The sequence below is a fragment of the Meleagris gallopavo genome, chromosome 10 (genome assembly GCF_000146605.3).
Source record: "Meleagris gallopavo isolate NT-WF06-2002-E0010 breed Aviagen turkey brand Nicholas breeding stock chromosome 10, Turkey_5.1, whole genome shotgun sequence".
Taxonomy (NCBI): Eukaryota; Metazoa; Chordata; class Aves; order Galliformes; family Phasianidae; genus Meleagris; species Meleagris gallopavo.
In genome coordinates, this window is record NC_015020.2 from 27,580,569 (window position 1) to 27,602,337 (window position 21,769).

At 51.9% G+C, this 21,769-nt stretch overlaps 2 protein-coding genes across 5 annotated transcripts; one reads left to right on the plus strand and one right to left on the minus strand.

Annotated features, from left to right (window-relative positions):
* The first annotated feature begins 2,291 nt into the window (after positions 1-2,291).
* Positions 2,292-19,663, plus strand: LOC104912511 (KICSTOR complex protein SZT2-like). Of its 4 annotated transcripts, none has more exons than XM_019618831.1 (24): positions 2,292-2,580; positions 2,660-2,857; positions 3,129-3,298; positions 3,484-3,650; positions 4,033-4,130; positions 4,273-4,405; positions 4,514-4,641; positions 5,496-5,546; positions 6,134-6,264; positions 6,658-6,840; positions 7,203-7,473; positions 7,707-7,786; positions 8,110-8,235; positions 9,961-10,166; positions 10,282-10,375; positions 11,394-11,474; positions 11,903-11,977; positions 14,483-14,696; positions 14,948-15,131; positions 15,460-15,582; positions 15,847-16,348; positions 16,627-16,743; positions 17,137-17,205; positions 18,937-19,663. In XM_019618831.1, the coding sequence occupies exons 1-24, from the start codon at positions 2,307-2,309 to the stop codon at positions 19,078-19,080; spliced, it is 3,819 nt and encodes a 1,272-aa protein (XP_019474376.1). In that variant the 5' UTR covers positions 2,292-2,306; the 3' UTR covers positions 19,081-19,663. The 4 variants fall into 4 exon arrangements, with proteins under 4 accessions (XP_019474376.1, XP_019474378.1, XP_019474377.1 ...); XM_019618833.1 differs by having other exon boundaries at positions 10,285-10,375; XM_019618832.1 differs by having other exon boundaries at positions 3,132-3,298.
* Positions 19,664-19,845: 182 nt separating this feature from the next.
* On the minus strand, positions 19,846-21,722 carry HYI (hydroxypyruvate isomerase (putative)). Its single transcript, XM_003208773.4, has 6 exons — positions 21,120-21,722; positions 20,939-21,017; positions 20,714-20,763; positions 20,435-20,504; positions 20,158-20,292; positions 19,846-19,977 (listed from the first exon to the last, which is right to left on the minus strand). The coding sequence occupies exons 1-6, from the start codon at positions 21,321-21,323 to the stop codon at positions 19,889-19,891; spliced, it is 627 nt and encodes a 208-aa protein (XP_003208821.1). The 5' UTR covers positions 21,324-21,722; the 3' UTR covers positions 19,846-19,888.
* Between the last annotated feature and the right edge of the window lie 47 nt (positions 21,723-21,769).

The following is a 21,769-nucleotide window of genomic DNA, read 5'->3' on the forward strand; positions in this document are numbered from 1 at the left end:
TTTTTTTGAAGCAGAATATGGGACTGCGTGTTGGGGAACCACTTCCCACGTTAAAGAGCTCTGAATGACTGAGGATGGCCAGTGTCAGGGCAGTGTTTTTCTCCTATAGCTGGGGAGTGTGCAGAGAGTTTGCTTGGGAGGCTGCACAACCATACACGCATGGTAGAAAGAAGTTAAGGACTCCCACGGAGCTTGTCAGGTTGCTGTATGAAGCAGCTCTAGATTGCAGCTGCTGTGGAGACAATGCCCTCTGCTCTTATCTGTGGACTGCTGGAAAAGGGATTGGATAGGGCTAGTTCTGCAGCAGGCTGTCACATCATGTTGTGTCAAGGCCATGTGGTCTGTCAGCTGGCCTTCGTGAGTCCTGCTGTGTCCCTCGTGTACCGTCTGAATGTTCTTCTGTTGTGTAGGTACCATGTCGGACCTTGTGCAGCACCTCTTTCCACTCTCCCACTTCCAAGGTAGCACCTCTGGCTCCTAATACTATCCTAGTTTCCCTTCCCATGCAGCTCCTTGGCCCCTCTGGTCCCTGCTATTCTTGTCTTCCTTGTGCTGTGGCTTCAGCTCTGACTCCTCTGTGTTCGTGTATGTATGTCTGTCTAGCTGAGTCACCTTTTTCTTGCTGCCTGGATAAATGAGCAAATAGAACCTGCTTGCAAACAGTGAATTACAAAATTCGACACCCTTTTTTTTCCCCACAGTTCAGAATGGTAACCTTATCCTTAAGGAAATAATGATATTTCAGTTGTAGTTTCAAACTCTTGTGTAGCATCATCACCCTCCCAGGTTGTGACCTGGATAGGGTTCCCTTTGCTTACCGAAGGACCACAGTGACAGGGCTCTACTAGATGTGTGCTTTGTGTTTCAGAGAGCATGGGTCAGGGAAGCTTGGAGAGCCCCTTATAAATGGGAGACAACAGTTTCCTAGTGCCCCCATCAAGTGTCGTTCTGGTGAGCCTGGGGCTTGTTGTCAAGCAGATGAGTTTATGCCTTTCTCTGCTTAAAGAGTTGTCATATGGGGCAAATCTGTTGCTCCTAATGTCTCTGTATGGACACCTCCATCCCAGAAAGCTGCTGTGCTGCAGCAAGGAGCTAGGTGAGGCAGGAGTCTCCAAAGGGAGTGAGGCTGAGGGGAATACCAATCTCCTCTACCTTTGATGTAGAGGAGATTATACATGTCTCCTTCTGTTTTTTGCTGGATAAAGAATTGTTCCTGTGTCTGTCTCAGGGAGAGTAGAGCCATGTCAAAGGCTGGTGCAGAGTACCTACAAGATGAGGCAGCTCCTGTAGTCATCTTCAATTAGAGTGGTGCTTGTAGAGTTTCCTTTCTTCACAGCGAATGCAAGTGTGTGCTACACTTTCATTTGAATGCCTACTTCCCTCCTTTGGGAGCAGCTCTCTGCATCCCAGTGCCCTTTCCTTTGTATCTGTTTTGTATTTAGACACATTGCATCTTGCCAGTATTGGGACAGCTGTGCCATCCAGTCACCTGAGTGCTGCCTTGGTTGGTTAGGAGGGATTGAAAGGGGATGGGATCATGTAGCATGATAGTGGAGGGTTTGGACCTTACAGCTGCATCTCCACTGCTACTTCCTTGGTACACTGGCATGCGAGCTGGGCTCTGGGGAGGGAGTTCCTGATCCTGCTCTGGGTCATAGCAGGGCTTCTTCTGCATGGCCCAGGGCGTGTGGCATGTGGGCTGTGCATCAGCTACCATACTGCTGCTTTACATCTCAGAATTGTGCAGTTGTGTGAGTGAGTGAGGTAGGACCTGAATTTTACACCATAGCAACTCCAGGCTAATATTAGGTGTCAACCTGCCTTGTTTTCAGTTGTGCGGATAGGAGGGTGTGGGAAAGGCACCTCATCTCATACAGGTGTGAAGTGGGGAGTGTGCTATGAGTGGAGTTTGCAGCAAAGTGCCATGTGTAGGCTTTCTTTACATGGACTCAGTGTCCCATGTGGCCCGACAGGGCTGTTGGAGAACATCTGGTCCTCATCCTCTGGGTGTCGAGCCAGACTTTTCTGGATAGTGGCCCTCTTGAGGCAAATGGAGATGCTTTCTCTTTGTGTATGGTGCTGGGTGACTCAAGAAGTTCCTGAAGGGCAAGGTGACAGCTGCTGTGACAGGGCGATGTGGACACCCTGTGCTGAAGTCCTTGCTTTTTGCCCTGACTCCCAACGAGCACAGCTAGCTGCCTCTCCCCTGGCTGCTTCCCCTCCCGTGGGCCCTGCCTGCCATGTACATCCACAGCCCCGTGAAACCCATATGGCAAGGGCTCTACCCCAAGGCCTGATGTGCAGGCATGGGGTGGTCACCCTGCTCTGTTAGTTGCCAGCTGGGCTTGCAGCAGCGTGCCAAGTGCTATGCTGACGGAGGCTGTCCTGGGCTCTCCTCTGTAGGAATTGCATGCATTGCGCTGACGTTTGTGGATGAGAATGGCAGCCCCACCACGCTGCCCCACGGAGAGAGACCTGACTCTCCTAAGGTGCCCATCATGGACCTGCTGCGGGATGCCGACTTTGAAAGCCTCACTGCAGTTAGCAAGCACCAGCCAGAGCCTGGCACCCAGCACTCAGGTAGGGTGTCTCTGCATCCCCCACAGCACCTCCAGAAGGTGTGGGTGCAGAGCTGAACGGGGCTGCCCTTTCTCCACAGAGCCCTGCGTGCTGGTGCGCCTGGACATCTGGGAGAAGGGCAACATTAGTCTGCTGCAGCTGTCGGAGAAGCTGCGTGGGGCTCTGCGCCATGCTCTGTGCGATGCCATCATGGAGTTCCTTGTGCTGCCAGCCCCACTCTGCGTGGAGGCTTCCTGCCCACTGAGTGCCCCAGACCTGGAGGAGCTGAGCTCTGCGGGTGAGATTTGGGGTGGGATGGGCACCTTGAGCTGTCTGCAAGCCTTGTTCCTCCTGCCTGAGGGAGCTTGGTCTGTGCTGGAGGAGAGCACTCCTGCCTCTGCCAGTTGTTCAGTGCCCCACCATAGAAATAGGATTGGAAGAAATCTTTAGAGTGAATCAACTTTGTTAAGTGATACTGAGAGCTGCTCCCTTCTATCTGGGTAGCCATGGAGGCACATGAATGTCACAGTGGAAGACTCTGAAGTGAATAGTTTGCTCTGTCTCCACAGCAGGCCTAAGGAGAACCATGTCAGAGACCAAGGGTCTGGCCATGGGCACTGGTGGGGCTGGCAAAAGCTGTCCTCCACCCCTGCACTTCACCTCTGCCCCTTCAGCCAGCCCAGGGGAGCCGGTGACACCCACGAGCAAGCTGGGACGCCGCAGTTTCTGGGACATGCTGGTAATGTTGCTGAGGGTCTGGTGGGAAGCAGGGCTTACAAGTCTGGTGGTGCATCAGACTGGGAGGAACAGAAAGGAGGAATCTGGATGGGGTAGGGACGTTTGGCCTGGTAATGGGATTTGAGATCAGGGCAACAGCTGAGCTGTGGGTATGCAGAGCCTTAATCCTGCATCGCCTCTCTGTAGAGCAAGCCTGAGTCCTCAGAGCTGGGCAGCCCCAAGACGACTGATGACATTGTGCTAGAGAGGCCAGAAGAGGCTCGCACAAGGCGGCGGCATAAGACTGAGAATGTCAAGCAGCACCTGAGCCAGGATCGGGCCACAGCCACAGCTGAACTGGAGCAGGCACAGCGGTAAGACGGCCGGGGTGCTGCTCCCATCTGGCTGCTGTACAGATTCCACTGGCTCTGTGTGCATCGTAGCCATCTGGAGTGTGTCCCCTTTCCTTGAGGTGTCACCCTTATGCAGCCAGCTAGAGGAGAGCTGCCTTCCACACAGAAAGCCTCAAGCCTTCATGCTAGAGTATTGCTGGGAGCGCTGCTGCTTGTCCTTGTGCCTTCCTTGCATTGTAGGGCCTGCACGTCTGTCGCTGCTAAGTGCAAGGGCTGTAACAACTGAAATAGGGGTTCCCCTGGGATCTCCCTTCTGGATCAGGAAAAGAACCATTGTGCTTTCTTGCCTTTGTTGCTGATGGCTGAGATCTGGTATAATCATGCTGCATTTCTTTTCTCCCAGTCGCCGAGCCTGCCAGTTGGAAGAAGGAGATGTAGGCACTATGCACTCGCTCTTCAATCAAACCTGCCAGCAGTGGATGGCATTTATGAACCACCTGGGTATGTATCTCAGGCCCCAGCTCCTGCAGATAGGCTGGGGATGGGCCTTTCTTTTCTTCTTCATATAGCACCAAGCCATTCCTCTTCATTCCTTGCTTATCTCTAGCTAGTTGTGCGCACTATCTCTTCCCAAACTATGCAGGGTGCCCATCAGTGCAACAGTGCTCAGCAGAGATTGTGTCCCGTTTCCTCCTGTCCTCCATTCTGGTGGAAGTGGTGAGCCTGGTCACTTCCCTAGCGAGTGACACCACTGTCAAGGTGTTTGAGAAGATCTGGTGAGTTACACAGTTTACAGGAGTCTGTCTGGCACTGGAAGATGCTAATATGCCAGCCTCTATTCTCATGTCTCTATTTGTCAGCCACCTTTGGTGCTCTTTTTGCAGCTGCCATCGGAGCACTGCCTTCCTGCCCTATAAACCTGGCCAGAGCGCCAGCCCTCGCCCTGCAGCTGTCAGACACTTCATCCTGCTGGGACGCAACTTCCACCAGTGGCGCTGCAGCACGGAGCAGGGTGAGTACTGCCTTGTAACACTGGTCATGGTCATGGTTGGCTAAAAGACCCTGCTCCTGGTACCCTTGAAACTCCTATCCTGCACTACGAATGAAGCGATTATATTTGTACACTACTTCTTCCCAGTACCTTGTATAAAGCTTCCTGGGAAGAGTCTCTCAGTAAGTAGCACCTGGAGTTGAGTTCAGCTCAGGCCTTCTGGAAAAGCTGACATGGATGCTCTGACATTGTGACCTGTTAGCTTTGTCCTCCACAAGACAATCTACTCCTTTAGTTGGTAGAAGTGTACTGAGTGAGCCTCTCCTTTGGGCAGAACACAGGACAGCTGTGCTTGCAGAAGTCACCAAAATGAGGCACTGCTCACTGCAAGTGCTCACAGCTCAGCATGATTGAGGCCTCTTTTCAGTTGGGACCAGCAATCCAGGTCCTTCCGTGTGAGGCAAGCATGTCACTAGAGCAAAAACACCCCTTTACCCATTGTCATCTGCTTACTTTTTCATAGCCTTTTTCAGCAATTAACAAAGACAAGCTGACCTGTCAGGGTCTGGAATCCAGTATGGAATGTGCTCCCAGGTGCTCTGCCAATACCTTTCTGCTTTTTCTCTTGGCTAGGCACAGCAGAGCTGAGACAGGCTTGTCTGGAGCGTAGCTCTTTGAGGTGGGGAAAATGGGTCACCCTGCTGGGAAATTTTGAGCTGGTGGTGCGTGCTGGTGGTCCAAGTGATGTGTGCTGTTGCTATCCCTTCCTCTCCCACAACTACACTGGGTCCCAGGAGGGGTAGCACTGGGCTTGGCTGATCTAGTACAGTTGGACTATGCTCCTTCTGAGGAGCTGATGTTGTCTCTACCTTTAGACAGCAGCAGCGAGGAGGAGCAGCCAGTCCCACCTGCTCACAGGTTCAGACGTAAGTTCCTGTTCAGCATGGTGCTGCTGGAGCGATTGGCTTGAGCAACAGCTGCTTGGGCAAAGTGGCCAGGCTGCAAAAGGCTCCAGGCTGGCTTGTAGGTGGTGATGCTGTGGCAGGACTCATTGTGCACATCCACAGTCAGGTCTCATGTGGTTGCTGTAGTGCTCTTCTAATGCCAGAAATGCATCATTGGAAACATATAGCTTGCAGAGGAGATCTGCTCTTCTCTGCTCAGTTAAGCTTCACAATTGTGTGCATGATGCTAACATCTGGGACTTGTTGTGGTATGGAAAAGATTAAAGATATTGCTGGGACCATGCTATAAGTTAACTGGAAACGTCAAGGAGCAGAACCAGGGTATGCTGAGTGATCACACAGGATTGCCATGGCAACATTGTTAATAAGTGTAAAAGTGAACAAAGGTCCCAAGAGGGGAGGCTTTGGGTTGTGATTGGAAAAATACCAACGTGTGGGCTGCGTTCAACTGTCCTTTGAGAGTGATGAGCTGAGCAGTATCATGGCACCAACGTTCTGTCATTCTGGGATGAACTGGTATTGAGGGCAATAACTCTGGCTTCTTTCAGCTCACAAAGGGCTCCAGCGCTTCGAGGCCATGGAATTCAGCTCAGCAGAGAGAGGCTCTGACCCAAGCATTGTTGGGCGAGACCTGGCACCCCGACAGAGGTTCCTCTTCATGGAGATTGTTGACAAAAAGGTAATAATGATGCCTGTGTGATACTGTCTCCTGAAAGCCATGCTGCTGTAGGCAGCTGACCTGCCCCAGGCAGAAGCCCTGTGCCACAGCAGAGCAGGGGGCTCCCTGCAGCTGTCTTGACTCCTCCTGTTTCACTGCAGGCTGTAATTGCCCTTTCTCTTCCCGTAGCAGTGGTCACATCAACCTGGTTACTTGTGCTGCCAACTCAAGTGCTGCCACCTTCTGCTGGAACTATTAACAGGGTTGCAATAAACGAGCAGTTGTCATTCTGTTCCAGCCTTACTATCTGAAAGCAACTGGAGCTGCAGCAAGTCCCACCCAGAGCACCTGGGGCAGTCTGTCACCTTTTTCTAAGCAGATCCTTCACCCTTCCTCCCCCTCTTTTCTTTGTAGCTGACGCTTTACACCTACAACTGGTCCCCAGACCTGGGGGCCAACTTGAACTGCTCACTCATTCGTCTGCTGCAGTGGCAAAATGCCCGCTCCCACATCGTGCACTGCTTGATCAGCCAGAAGATGGGACTATTCCACCACCACTGCTTTATGGACCCACCGTGGCATGAGGACAGCAAGCAGGTAGGACACCCTGCCAGACAGAGCAGTCCTTTCCTCATCAGGAGGAGTTCTGGCAGCTCTGGGGTCTGAAGAAGGTGTGTGTGCTGGTTGGCAAGGCATCTTCAGGTGGTTATATGTCCAACCAGAACGTGTCCTGACAGAATGCTGCTGTCAGTATTATTATTTGTGGCTGGAATACTTAGGGTGGAAGAGACTGTGGAGTGGGCTTCCTATTGCATGCTAGAGCAATACTGTCCTCTGGACAGTGGTGGAGAAGGCCAACAAATGTCTGCAGATGACCAAAATTGGATCTGCTCTATTGTTATGGGTCCTTGCTCCATAACTAGCAAAAGAGTCTTTCATAGCTGCTTCTGCTTTCTTAGGAGCCAAATCCTTTCCTGAACTCCACTTTGGAGGTGGATGCACTGATCCGGAGCTCGTGTCCCCCACCTAGCAAGGAGCAAGGCCGGCTGAGCAGCTCTGCACGCAGCCTGCCATCTCTGCATTTCCATCCTGATGTGGTGCCCTTTGACGAAGCTCTGCGGGATGTTACCACTATCAAACGCATACCCCATGGTCCAGAGTTGGGACCTTTTGACCCTGTGGCTCGACATGGGGCCCAATTCCTGGAAATCAAAAGCATGGAGAGGAAAGGTAAAGCAAGAGACATGCAGGGACTAGAGCCTAACTGCCTGATCACACTCCTGCTCCTGGAAAAGGAGTGAAAAAAGCAGAATGAGTTTTGGCAAAGGGGCAGTTGTCAGCTATTCCTGCCAGGATGTTGTGAAAGGATGGGTTATGGCCAGTGTTGGGGAGTACAGTGGGTAGGGTAGGTGTATAGTGGAATGGCTGTGGCTTCATACATCTGTCTGTTCTCTTTCCTCTAGAATTGGAGAAGCAGATGAAGATAGAAAATCTCTTTGTGACCTGGCAGCAGAGATCAGCACAGTCAAACATGCCTATCAGTGTGAGTGCAGACTGGGTTTTCATACAGAGTGCTGGCAACACCAGCATTCCTTTTGTAGGAGGGAGCATTGGAGCTCAGATTGGGATTTATGCTGGGGATGGTGTCTGGCTGTGGAGCAGTGCTCTCTGCTTGAACTTCTAGGCCTGCTGGCCTCTAGAACTTTGCTAATGAGTCTTTGCTGCCTAGCATCGGAAGGGCTGTAAAACAGGGTGGTTGCCTCTGAAGTTTAATTCACACCTGAGCAGCAGGATGGTATTGTAAATAGCTTGTTCCTGGTTCTGGTGAGGGATGTGCGCTTGTAACTGTGTTGTTGTGCTGTGCAGCTGTCAGACCTGGAGACCCTGAAGCAGTCCTCACGCCTTGTTCACTACTGTGCTACCCCACTGCTCTTTGACCCAGCCTTCCGGCAGCAGATCCAGACTGACCAGCAGGGCAAGGTAGAGGGGAAGGTGAGTGTCAGCAGAAGCCAGTTGGGTTTGACTTTTGTGCACTTTGGAAAAAGGGATGGCTTTGCTTTTTTTTTTTCCCCGAGATAGTTCTGCTTTGAGCCAACCCCTGCATTATGGGATGAATTTGCAACCTTAGAATAGGGCATTCACCATGGTGAAGATGGAGACAGAAAAAAATTGGGTCCTCAAAGCCTTCTTTGTGCAGTCATACCATCCCTGGGATGGGACTTCCCTTTGCTACCCAGGGAATCCAGAGCCAGAGTCTAGCAAAGCTATCAGCATGCTGTCTGTTGGGGAAGCTAAACCTCTCTCTATATGTTCAGTAGCCAGACCTGTAAAATTTGTCGAGACCCAGCAAATAGCTGGAACAATTGAAAACAAGCCACCTGAATCCTGAGCAGGTTGCAGCCTGACAGTGTCTAACCTGTGCAGATGTCATACTGGCTGTTCGTGGTCTGTGTGTGTGTCAGAAAGGAAGAAAAGACTGTGGAAATTTAAATGTCAGAAGGTTTTGACGGTCTTTAAACAGAGGTTGCTGCAGAAATTGAGCACTCACGAGAGAAAGGAAAACTATCATCACAAAATGAAAACTTTGTTTTTTGGAACAGAACAAAATGAAAACTGGCCATTCAATTTAAAGAGCCTGGGAGCAGGGCATTGAGGTTGTGTATTGGGTTCTGTATCACCAGAAAATATATCTCTGTACAAACGAGATGTCAAGCTTTGAGTCACCCTGTAGTGGTTCAGATTGATCAGAACAGGAAAAGACTGTGAAGAGCTCAGAGATGGCCTTGAGCAACCTGTGAAATGAGTGGTGCTGTGGGAGCAGGACTTGGTTTCCAGGAAGGCAGAGCACCATGGGGGTAGGTATTTGAATTTCTCCCATATTGAACATTAACTGCGGAGCCTGTAGGAGCAAAGCAGGCAGCCCAGTGGATTTCTGCAATTCATGAGCAGCTTTGTGCAAAAGGCAAACTATTTAGAATACATCAGAAAGGTGTGCTAATATTATGGGTATTATTCGTACACCTTTCTAAAATACTTATGGATGAATATCTTTTGGGCAAGTGTGAGTCCAGCATCTCATAGCAAAGGCACTGAACTGCAGGGACTCAGAGAAGGTAAGGTCAGAGAGTAGCTGGAGAGACCCTACTAAAGAGACTGCTTGTAGGGTAACTAAATGAAAAGGCAGATAGAAACATGTGAGAGCATCCACCTGCTGAAAGGAGAGAAATCAAGAAAAGAAAGCTTAGAGTCTCACAGCACAAAGACAAGGAGTATTCAAATACATCAGAAGGGGAACTGAAAATGGTGAAAAGGAAATATTTTTCATGTAATGTTACTACACTACTAAGCCAGTAATAAAACCCGAGATGTTGCAAGGATTCATAAGAGGACCAGATTCTTACATGGCAACAGGAGCTGAGCACTGCTGAGCTTTGTGAACCATTTGTGAGCTATCACAACTATGCTAGGCGTTCTGGGGAGGAGGAGATGAGTTATCCCTTTCTGCAGCGTACCTCTTCCAATAGTTTGTTCCAGTGCTGCTAGGTCAGTCAAGGGCTGAGTGAATACTGGATCAGATATTGCTGCATGTGCCATAGGTCGGTGTTACTGCTTTCTGGCAGAAGGAAGTCTGTCTTCTGTTCATCGTTCTGGCGCTATCCCATGGAGCATCCCCTCTCACAGCAGCTGTCCTTAGGAAATTCTTTTTTTTTTTTCCAGAAGCGCCACCGCTCAAATGATTCTACAGCATCAGGGAGAGACCGCAGCCACAGCTGTGATTCGACAGAGTCACTGCCCTGCAAGCTGAAGGAGGAGCCCTGGCTGCAAGAGATGTGCAATGCCTTCTTGCAGCAATACATCCAGTACCTGCAGAGCATGGGCTTCATTCTGGTCCAGGTGCGGCCGCCCTCACCTACCACTCGCAGGTCAGTGATGTTCTGGAAATCCTGGTAATGAGGAAGGGCTGACATGGAGCTCTGCCCTGGCTTGGCACAACAGGAGATGCTGGCTGCCCTGGTCAAGGCTCTCTCTTGTTTCCAGTAGCACAAGTCGGATCCGAGCTCTGGCAGCAATGGGTGTGGAGGGGAGAGGATCCTTTTCCTATACAAAGCCAAAAGCAGAAGGGAGTCCAAAGGTGAGTGCTTATGCTCTTAGAGAAGTGAATCTGGGATAGAAGTCAGGCTGTGGGCAGAAGTAGGGCAGTTCTGGTTGCTTTTGAATCTATTTTTCACAGAAGGGACGTGAGAGAGCAGAATAGAGACTGGTGTGCAGACAGGCTGAGCAGGCTGTGGCTCTTCATTTGTAAAGAAGAGGCAATGAGGGAGGGAAAGGACAGAGCTCTACCAAATCACAGCCAGATGGAAAAGGGATTGACTCACTGCTGTCATTTTCATTACCAAATGGGAGTATCAGGAGCAGGTTCTAAAGCAAAAGGAGTCTTTCTTAATGCAGCAGCAGGTAATAGCGATCTTTGTCAAAAGGTTTTGTGAAAGCTAAGAGCTTATATGGGTTTGAGAGAGAATAACCTGGAAGAGGAATCTATCGGAATTCCTAGGTAGGCAGAAACCACCTGTGGTTCATGAAACCCAGGGAGGATGGAAGCATAACATTTGCTGACCCTGTTCTCACCCTTTCCTGGTACCTGCTTATGGGTGAAGCTGGTACAGGACTGTGGGCAAGACAACACCTTGCAGTTAAAACAAGAGGAGAGCAATCCACTGAAACAGGTTAACAGCAGGCTAGTGATTTTCCTGGCAGCTAAGCTGTAAATCCCAGCTGGTTGCCTTTGATATCTGCTCTGTTGGGCAGCTGTGATGATCTGGGAAATACTGAGCAGAGAGGTGGGAGTAAGGTGTTGTGGGCAGCATTACCCCTCGGCTCACTGTGCCCTCTTCTGGAGACATCCTGCCCTGAGCAGGCGGGAGGTGAAAGCAGCAGCATCTCTGGCATGCTCTCTGGAAGGCTGCTTATTAGCTTTATTAGAATTCTTTTCATTCTCTAGCATGTCTGCTCCCTTACTACCAGTGAATGTGCTCAGTTGATAAAGTTATTCTTCTTCCACCTCTGCCGCAGAACATCTTGGCAGCTTTGCATGCTGGTGTGCAGGCTGCTCTGTGCAGAGAGCCTCTCCAGCTTTGTCCTTCTCTTCCCAGAGCACAACCCCTGCTGTTGCCACCTATCATCTGCAGAGAGCTCTTCCAGGTGGAATTGTGCTGATGGAGTTGGCCTTCCAGGTGAGAGAGAAAAAGAAACAAAATACAACAGTCGGAGGGAGTTTGGGACAGACTTACGAGGACACAGTGTGAATGAGGAGTGTGGCAGGAACATGCAACTCTGTCTGCCTCTTCCACAGTACTGCTGTACTGTAGGGACAGTTCTGTGGGACCAAGAGTAGTCAGTTTTGCCTGGAAGGGAACAAACACAAGATGCAAGGCTTACCACCAGGTAGGACACACTATGCTTAGCCATACACTGGGTGGTTTATCCCAAGGTCTGCTTTGTTCAGACACAAGAGGAGACAAAAGAAGGGAGCAAGAGTACCAGAGACCTAGCCCAGCAGATGAATTGACAAGTGTGGGGTGCAGCCAGCCTTGTGTGGGCTCCTCTTAATCCTTGGAGAGGCCCAAGGCCCACGATGTACTCAGTGTGCTCTTTCCTCTAGGGCTATTACTTCTGTGTGAAGCAGTATGCGTTGGAGTGCTCGCGGATCCCCATGGGCCAGTCTGTGAACTCTCAGGTAATGGCTTTGTACAGCTGGTGCTCCTTGTGGCTAGGTACTGCTCTGGGAGAGGCAGCGATTTGTGGGACAGAGTAAGCATTTCATGCGCAGCAAGTTGTGGAATGCTTTGCTCTCACCTGGTAAAGAAAAGTTTGCAGAGCCTTCTGCAGTCACACGTTCTGCATAGCATGTTGCTTCAGCAGACAGGGAGTGCAATGAGAGGAGGTAAAAGGTTTTAGAAGAGGATGACTCTTGTTCTTTGGGGAGCAAGACAGCACACTGGGGAAAAACAAGAGGAACACAAACCATTTTTGGCAAAAATGGCTGCTCTGGGAAAAGTCAGTATATGGAAACCAAAAGTTCTCTGCTTCCATTGAATGAAAGGGAAGCAGAATGGTAACAGGGATCTGTGAATGTGGCTGGCTGCTTTTTGCTAGTGGAGATAATTTTCTGCACCACAGGCTCTGGTTCTTGACACCTCTGTGTCTTGTTCTATCACACCATGGGGCTGCCTGCTCCCTTCTCTTTTGGTGTGTCAGTATCTCCTGCCTGTCCCAGGGCACGGAATAAATGCTTAGAAAGGCTGGATGACCCCAGCCTGCATGAGGCAGGAGGGACATGTGACTATTGTCCTTTCGAAGATGGCTGCATAGCAGAGCTGCATCTTACATGAACTGTTCTTGGCATATATAAGCTTAAAACCTGCCTGGACCTTGCTTGCAGTCCCTGAGGGTTTGCTGGACCTTTCCTGGGAAGTCTGTGTTGCATCGGGCAGGTTACCAGGCTGCAGCTGGCACTGCAGCGTGTGCCAAGTCAGCCAGAGCCTGGGGAGGGCACAGTACTAGGAGTATTGGGCTTGCTGCAGACCTCTGGCCAGCTTTCCCTCATCTTAGAACCAGCCCACAGTTCCCTCAGATGGGGCAGTTGGGCTCCTCCACCCTTTCTTTCTGCTTATCCCACCCTGTGCCTCTGTAAGACGAGCTGGGGCAGGAACCGGGCTGCACAGCGCCTTGTCCTCCTTCCCACTGGCTGTGCATCTGTCTCCATCAGGGCACTCTTACAGCCAGAATTCGCAGCAAGAGCTGCATGGGACATAGCTCCACCTCTGAGTCTGCAGTACGTCCTCTCTTCCCACTGCCACACTGGGCGCAGCAGGACCTGCCAGTGCAGGGCTGAGCCTCTCACTGGCTGTGCTTTTACGCCTCCTGCTCCAGCCACCAGCCTCCTGTGCCAGTGGCTGCTGTATGTGCTTCAGTGGACAGCACAGCTTCGGAGGAGGATGGGATGGGCCTTGCGTGCTTGCATGCAGGCAGTGCTGTGTGCTCCTTGCTCTTTGCCCTGCCTTTCTGGGGCAGAGTTATAGGCTCTTCTCCGGGCTGATCCTGGATGTGCAGGTTGCCCTCTGCCTCATGGCAGTGGCAACACAGGTGGTGCAGAGAGCAGACTGTTCTCGTGTCAACATCTCCTGCCTGCTGGTGTTACTTGCTTATCCTGTCCTTAAACCAAGGGATTATGGTGTGGCTCAGCTGCACGAAGAGGTCAAAGAGCTTAAAGACCTTACGATAGCACTGTGAGCTCCTGGCACAAGGGCAAGGCTGAAACCTTCACCAACACTGTCCCCTGCCACACTAGCTGCCCCTGTGTGAGCATGGCTGTCTGTCTGTGCAGCTGGTGCTGCCCTGGATGACCAGTACACTGAGTAGGGGCGACAGCCAAATGCTGGTGAGGCCTTCTCTCAAGCTCTGTAACACCTCAGCCACCAGGTCATCCAGCTTCCCAACAGCCAAGCTTGGCTTCTGTTACTGAGTACAGGGCTTTAGAAGCTCTATAGTTGCCCATCTCTGAGTCCACTCACTTGCATGGGTTCCTGTGCTGCCTCTTGCTCCCAGGGGATACTCAGTAAGTCAGTCCTTACCTGTAGATCCAGAACTCACTGGGGCTCCAGCCTCAGTGTATCCTGTACGTGCTCAAGGACTGGGCCATGCAGAGCAGCACTCAGATGGAAGGAGGATCGTAGAATTGTTGGGGTTGGAAGGAGGATCATAGAATTGTTAGGTTAGAATTGTTAGATTCCATCACTCTCAAAGGTTGTCTAATCCCTGCAATAAGCAGGGACATCTACAGCTCGATTATGTTGCTCAGAGACCCATCCAGCCTGACCTTGAATGTCTCCAGGGATGGAGATGTGTCCTGCTTCATGTCCACATGGCTTTCAGCTTAAGGGAGGATGTATGTTATGCCAAAAAGGAGGCTGTGCCAATTGGTTTGTGCTGCTGCCGAAGACCTGCAGCAGCAGGATCAAGTCTGGAAGGTGCCACCAAACTGGATCCTTGAGGTCCTCAGGGACCAGGTCTGCAAGTCTGCTGTTTGCCCTGTGCACACAGCTTCTGGGCTGCATCCTGCTGTGGTGTCAGGGCAGGGGTGGCCGTGCTGGTTCTGCCATGCCTTGCTGTCAGCAAGGCTCTGTAGAAAGCTGTGAGGTGCCTGCTAACTCACCTGCTTTCATTCCTTCTCCTTCTACAGCTCTCCATGCTCTTTACAGAGGAGTGTGACAAGGTGCGGGACCTCATGCACGTGCATTCATTCAGCTATGACTTCCACTTGCGGATAGTCCACCAATATCTGCTGGGCTCCCACATGACGCTCCGTCAGGGGTACCATCTCACTAGTTTCCTGGAGGACTTCATTGCCCATCACACTGACATCCCCAAATTTGGTCGCAACCATGTTTTCCAAGGTGAGTAGCCAACGTGTGATCATTTGGGGATTGATCATGAGCCCATAACTTGGCAAAAGATTCCCAAGTGCTTTGTGAACACATCTGACTCACTGAGTGGCAGGAAGAGGGTGACGTGGTGCCCACCGTAGAGAAGTTGTTAATGCTTTGTTGTGGAAGGGAGGCTCACTGCTTTAGAGCTGCATCCCACAAAGTAGTTTGTAGGATACTGCTCTGTCCTCCTGTGACAGCAATGTGTCTTTCCCCATTAGGCATGCTGGCCCTGCCCACCAACATGATCACTGCACACCAGCTGTACAACTACATTGCTGACCATGCCAACACCTACCACATGAAGCCGCTGCGCATGGCCCGGCCAGCTACTGGCATTGACAACAAGAAGGGGACTCCAGGCACAGAGCAGAACGAATATGCACTGGTCTCTATCTGGAACAGGTATGTGCCTCTGCGCCAAGTTCCTGGAGCTGCCTGAGGCTGACCAATGCCACCTGAGAACTGAGGAGATTGCCCTAAGGTGCCAACAAGGCTGTCTCTGTCCTACATAGTGCCAGGCAGCAGTGCTGCTCAGCTTTTATGGAAATCATGCCCAGCAGAAGTGGTGTGTATGGGTGTTTGTGTGTGCACGTGCACTTGCCTCGCTTCCCGTAACATTTCTGAGGAGTCCTATGGTGTTGAATCCCACACAGCCAGCAATTCTGCAGTACCAAGAACTCTGTGAGAACAAAGTGAGGTCCCCTTCTTACAGATTTGCTTTTCCTCCCAGCTCAGGCTCCTACAAGGACTCAGAAGGTCTGCGTCACCATGATGATTTCGATGTGTCTCTTCTGGTGTGTCACAGCGCAGCACCATTTGAGGAGCAGAGCGAAGCAGAGAGGCGCATGCTCCGGTGAGAGCTGAGGGTCTTGAGCCATGTCATCAAAGCTTCCTAACTGGGGAGGAGGGCACTGGAAGGGTGGGCTTTGTCTGGTAGGTCACAGACGGGTGTGGTGCTGCCCGGGGAGGTTCCTCGCAGAGGACTGGGCAGTGTGCTGTCTGTCCTCTAGGCAGAGAAATACCCTTATAGCGTGAGACAGGGTGCCCACGGTTCCTGTGCAGCCCAGCTGAGAAGGGAACAGTCCTTCCCTTGGTGACAATGTCGTCTTGCTCTCAGGTTGCGTTTCTACGTGATCATGACCAGCCAGAGGGAGCTATTCCCCCGGCTCACAGCTGATATGCGGCGCTTCAAGAAGCTGCCACACTTGCAGCGAGAAGTGCTGGAGCCCGTGGTGGGCCCGGCAGCATGGGAGGCAGCAGAGCCAGAGCCGAGCCTGGGGCGGCCACAGCCGGTGGAACGGGAGCTGTGGCAGGACGTGGAGGACAGCAGCGAGTTCTACGCTGGGGGAAAACAGGTCCAAGTGGGGCCAGGGCTCTTCTACACCTCACCGCTCTTCCCCTTGCTGGCCTCCGAGGTGGCCTCGGCCCAGAAGCAGCTCAGCAGCATGGTGCAGCTGGCCAAGTGCCACTGCCGCAGGGACAACCTCTGGAAGCGTCTCTTCCTTCTGGAGCCTCTGGCCTCTGATAAGTTGAAGTTGGGCAAGTTGTCGCTGGTGGAGCTGGAGGAGCTGCTTGATGCTGTGCACGGGAAATCCATTGCGGATGTGGACCCGCAGCTGGTGAGCAGCAGGGCTGTGGTCATGGTGTCCTGCTCTGGGGAGGGACTGGGGCCTGCAGGATGCAATTCCTGTTGGATGGGAAGGCAGAGGCAAGAGTGTGTTCTCTAGCTGGCAGAAGAAAGAGGAGGCTGCACAGATCCATCTATGGAGAGTTACTGACCCTGGGTCGGTGTGCCTCACTGGGCTTTGAGAGACGCATCTCTTTTTGGATCTGTGTGCTGCTGTCACATTTGTGGCTGCTGGTGTCCCCGTTTCTTAGCCTTCCTCTGTACCCATAGGGATGCTTCCTCACCATGACAGTCTCCTGGTACCAGAGCCTTATCAAAGTGCTGTTGAGCCGCTTTCCACAGAGCTGTCGGCACTTCCACAACGCTGAAACTGGCACCCAGTACCTGGTAAGACCCAGCCCCTTGCCCACCTGCAGCTGTCTCCCCTTCCTAGGGCCCCTGCCTGCTGTGGCTTCCCACTGCGTGAGCCTCATGGTGCTGTCAAGATAACGGGGTGCTGTCAAGCTGCCCTCTGCTGTTGCTGGTGCAGTGCAAGGTGTGTGCTCTTGTGGCCCAGCAGTGTCTGCCTCCCTGCCCCTAAACAAGCAGTCACTTCTTTCCCCACAGAGTGTGATATCAGGTGTGTCCCTGCAGTTTGGGAGTGCAACCAGTGAGCAAAGCAGACTTGCACCTCCAGTGTGTCAGGCATCCTGCATGTGAGGGTGTCCCTGGGTGGGTGTTTATAACCCTGCCGGGGTTGTGCTGTCTCCTTTTGAATGTGTGCTGTTGCTCTCTTGACAGGTTGTGCTCAACCAGAAGTTCACAGATTGCTTCGTTCTTGTGTTTCTGGATTCTCATTCAGGAAAGACGGTAAGAACTTGAGAATGTGAGAGCAGCTATACAGGGGTTCATCCAGCAGTGGCCAAGAGCAAGTGCACTGTGGGGAGAATAAGTCAAGAAGCTTGTAACTCCTTTTCCAAATAGTGTCCCAACATCTGGCAATTTAGCACAGCTAGACATGGCCTTTGTATTTAATACCTTCAGTGGCTTTATTTCTTCTGGTCAATTTGTAGAATCCATGATTTGCCCTGACTTGCAGCTCCATTATGTTATTACAGCCTGGCTAAAGAGCTGCCCTCCTTGGCTTGTTTTTTGGACCTACTTCTGCTCTTCTTATCTGATGCCCCTTTGTTCTTACATTGGAAAAGAGTGAGCAGTTGATCCCCTTTTCTTCCACAGGGTTGCTTTCAGATCATGCTCACAGTTGTTTCTATCCAGTTTGGGTCCTTGTGCATTCAGTCCAGTACCAGAGCACACTCACTCCAGTGTTTGTGTTTGTCTCACTGGTGCCACCTTGTGATCCTTGATAAACCCAGACCACCTCCCTCCTCTCTCCCCATGAACTCATAACAGAAATCCTGACTTTGCATTTTGCATTTAGCATTCGTCCCTTTCCTGTTGCCTCTCAGAATTCCTTAGTGCTTCTTTTTTTTTGTTTATTAGTGCCTCAAATTTTATCAGCGTGCTTCTCTTCTTTGTGCCATACTCATTAAAGTACAAGTCAACGTGAGTCCCTAAACCTGTCCCAGAGGAACTCCATTTGTAATCTCTCTCCAGCCCGCTGCTTCCCTGTTCAGCATTACCATCTTCACCTTATTTTGCATTCATTCCTGTCTTCAGTTTACCTGAATTTCCCATGTGGTACTACATCCCTGAAGCTTCCTGAATCTTTCCTGAAGATTAGATAAGATGCACCATAATTCCTTTGTCTAGAAATATTACCTTATCAAAGAAGAATTAGCACATCCAGCATTAGCACATCACTTCTGTAAAACAGAACTGTGTGTACCTTATGGTTCTTCTTCCCCAGGTCTGCTCTAATGCCTTGCCTGCAGTTGGAGTTAGGCTCACAAATCACTTTCTCTTAGTCTTTGGTGGCAGTGCATTTGCTGTTTTGCATGGCTCTTCTCGGGGCTTTACAGGTGTGCTAGGAGACCCTGGCTACTGGATGAGTTGTATTTTGACTCTGGAGAGCATCCAAGTCCTGAGTCCTGCCTCCACGATGCTGATCTGAATGCAGAGTTGCTCACATTTTTCTTCCTCATTGGTTCCTGTAACTTTCCCTTCTGCACTCTGTTCTCAGCACCCCTCTGCCCCCGCCCTGCCTGCTTAGTAGTTACTAATGAGAATGGAGCAGCTAGCATTTATTTTTAGGATTGCAGTTATTACATTTAATCTCCTCCCTTTCCCTATTTGTTCCACTCCTACTCTTTGCCTTTGAAGAAGAAATTTCCCTCTCATTTCCCTGGAACCCCTTATTACTGTGAAGGCAGCAGGACCCCCTCACTCCCAAGGCAGCTGCTGCTGGGGTTGGCAGAACTGCAGATGCATGGGGGCTGGTACAGGGTGAGCATGTCCTTATTGCCTCATTTTCCTCCACGAAAACTGGGAGGAGGCTTCAACTAAGCACCAGCGTTGTGCTGCTGGCATTTTGGGATTTCTCTAGTACCTGCCTGACACTGCCAAGCAGGTGCCTACGCAGTCGAACTGGGGGCTGTTCATTTCCATCCTGTGCCCTAACCTGCTTCTTCCTCTTGGCAGAGCCTCACCGTGGTTTTCCGAGAGCCATTCCCTGTGCAGCCCCAGAACAGTGAGAGCCCTCTGCCGCAGCTCGTGTCCACGTATCACCACCTGGAGTCAGTTATCAACACTGCCTGCTTCAACCTCTGGACAGGACTGCTCTAGCATTGCCACCACCTCCTCCTGCAGGAATAGGCACTGCACCTGTGCACATTTGTGCTGTGGGTGATGATGGAGAGGAACAGGCTGCTGGGTGAGACCTGTTCACAGCACTGCTGGCAGCATGCACGCCACCAGTGTGATGAGCCTGGGGCTGGGTGAGGGCAGCCCTGCTGCTCCCCTTGGGCTCCAGCCCAGCTGCACCTCCCTTAGTCATTGGCTGGCTGCTGGTGACCCTGAGGACAGGTTTTAATGGGTTTGAATGGTCTGTGAAGGCCACGGACAGGGGGTTGGCTGTTGTAGCCTGGCTGAAACAGACTAATTTTTGGGGATGTTGACTTCGGCACCTGCAGTGACTTCTGTCCGATAAGGTGTGGAGGTGCAGGCTGGTGGCACGGTGCCTTCAAGGGGAAACTTTGCACCTTCAGGCAGGGGGCACCTGCTTCCAGCCCTTTGCTCTCAATAGGAGAGCACCAAGTGGGATAGGAAGGGTGAATGGACATGAGGAAGGTTTTGTGGAGGTGTACACTAAATGATGATACATTAAAGCCATGGATATATTTGTGAAATAAATCGAATCATCTCCCCACTCTGTGTCACAGGTCAGGATGGGGAAAGCCTCTTCAAGGCAGCAGAGGCACCCCTGTCCCATTGGGCTCTCCCTGGAGCAGGGCAGTCTTGAGTTTGCATTGGAGTCTCCTTCTTGCTCAGAGCAAGAGCAGCAATGTGGTCCTGCTTAGCATCCCCAAACAGAAGACACACACTCTCACGTTAGGCTCATTGGTTTGACATTTATTCCAATGCTTTCCTTACTTTACTCTGTTGCTTTTCTGGGCCCACCAGGTTTCATGCCTTTGCTCTCCCAGTATGAGCGCAGCCAGCCGAGACCTTCTATTGTGTCTCCTGCATGGCAGATGAAGGATTGTGCTGACAACCCTAGCCAAGCTTCAGCAGCTTCTGCTCTTGTTTTGAAGTGGGGCCCCACTGCCTACCACCCCCGTCAGGTCTATCTTTGCACAGTCCTGGAGGATCAGTCCGTGCTGGGATCTGCCTGGGGGGTTCAGAGCACACAGCCTCACTCACCTTTTGGTGCGTACTCACAGCCCACATAGCCGGTGTAGCCGAGGGACTCCAGCAGCTTGAAGATGTAGGGGAAGTTCAGCTCCCCAGGGCTGTCGGGCTCATGCCGCCCTGGCACCTGTGCAATCTGGATATGACCTGAGGGAGATAGGAGGCTGTGCCCCAGGCAGCCCTGCCTGCAGCCATCCATCAGCAAAGGATGGGTTGACCTGAGAGCATCTCTTATTCGCAGCTTCAGGTCACAAGACTGGGAGAAGCCAGGTCAGACAGAGGGCATTACCAATGAGCGGGAGGTATGTCTCCAAGTTACGTGACAGATTCCCATCCATGATCTGGCAGTGAAAGAGGTCCTAAGTAAGAGAAAATTCAAGAGAGTCATTGCAGCTGCTGAATGGAGGATGGCTGTGCCACACTTCCTGCCTCTATGTCCTCAGAAGGAGACAATGAGTTCACAGCCTCTAGGTCTCCCTGTGCTGTGGGGATGGAGCAGGGCTGTCTGGTCCTGAGCCCTGCCTGCAGCCCTCCAACTGCTGTGCTGTGCACTCAGGGCTGCACTCACCAGCTGCAGCCTCAGGTTGGGCCGTCCCACCTTCTCCAGGATGGCAGCAGCTGAGGGTGCAAGAAATGAGAGTTGGTTAATGCCAGGCTGAAGTTTTCTGAGGGTTTCTTCAGTGTCAACCTCCTGCCTCTGTACTCAGACAGCAGCCAGGGATCTGCCCTGTCAGACAGCCTAGGGCTGTCTCTTCCCCTGTGTGGAAGTCTTTGGGAGAGCTGTGTGCTGTACCTTGGTGTGGGGTATTCAGGAAGTAGCGTGGGTCGGTGATACGGCTGTTAATCGGCTCCACCAGCCCCACCATGTCCTCCTGTCACAGCAATGTCCACTCAGCAGCACAACCTCCACATGCTGTTAGTGGCAGCTCCCCATCTGTGGAGCTATTCCTGCAGAGGCCCCACTCACCCATTACCTGGGCCAGGACATCAGCAGCATGCCTGAGGTTCTCGATGAAGGTGGCCTCCATCTCACCTGCCACTGCTGCCCGCTCTGCACCCTGTGGCACCCGCCCAGCCATCAGGTGGATCCTGTGGGCACACAGAGCTCTGCTCCATCCCCAGGTCAGGGGTGGGAGCTGACACAACTGCTCTGCAGGCACAGAGACAGCGCCTGGCATGGGCCATGATAGGCTGCAGGCAGGATGCAACAACAGGGCTGGAAAGGGAGTCTCAGGGAACTATTGGGTGGAGGAGCAGTGAAAATCAAGCAGTTTTCAGCATTGCTGTTAATGCAGAAAACAAGCAGACTCAGGTGTGGATCTGAGTGCGGGACCTTGATCTATGCTGCTGAGGGAATTAAAGATGCAAAGTGAGCAGGGCACTTCGAGAGCAAGTTGTGTCACTACTTTCATTTCTTACAACGCACCTGCAGCCCTCAACAAAGCAACCGTGACACGGGGAAAATGGCTGGTACAGGTGGGGAGGAGGAAAGCTGCGAGAGGGAACGCCGCGCGGAGCCGAGGACAAGAGCCTCGGGGCAGATCCACGGGGACGGAGCAGCGCGCCCAGCTCCTGCGAGGGAGCAGCTTCGGGCCGCGCAGAGCACGCGGCAGCCCGGTACGGC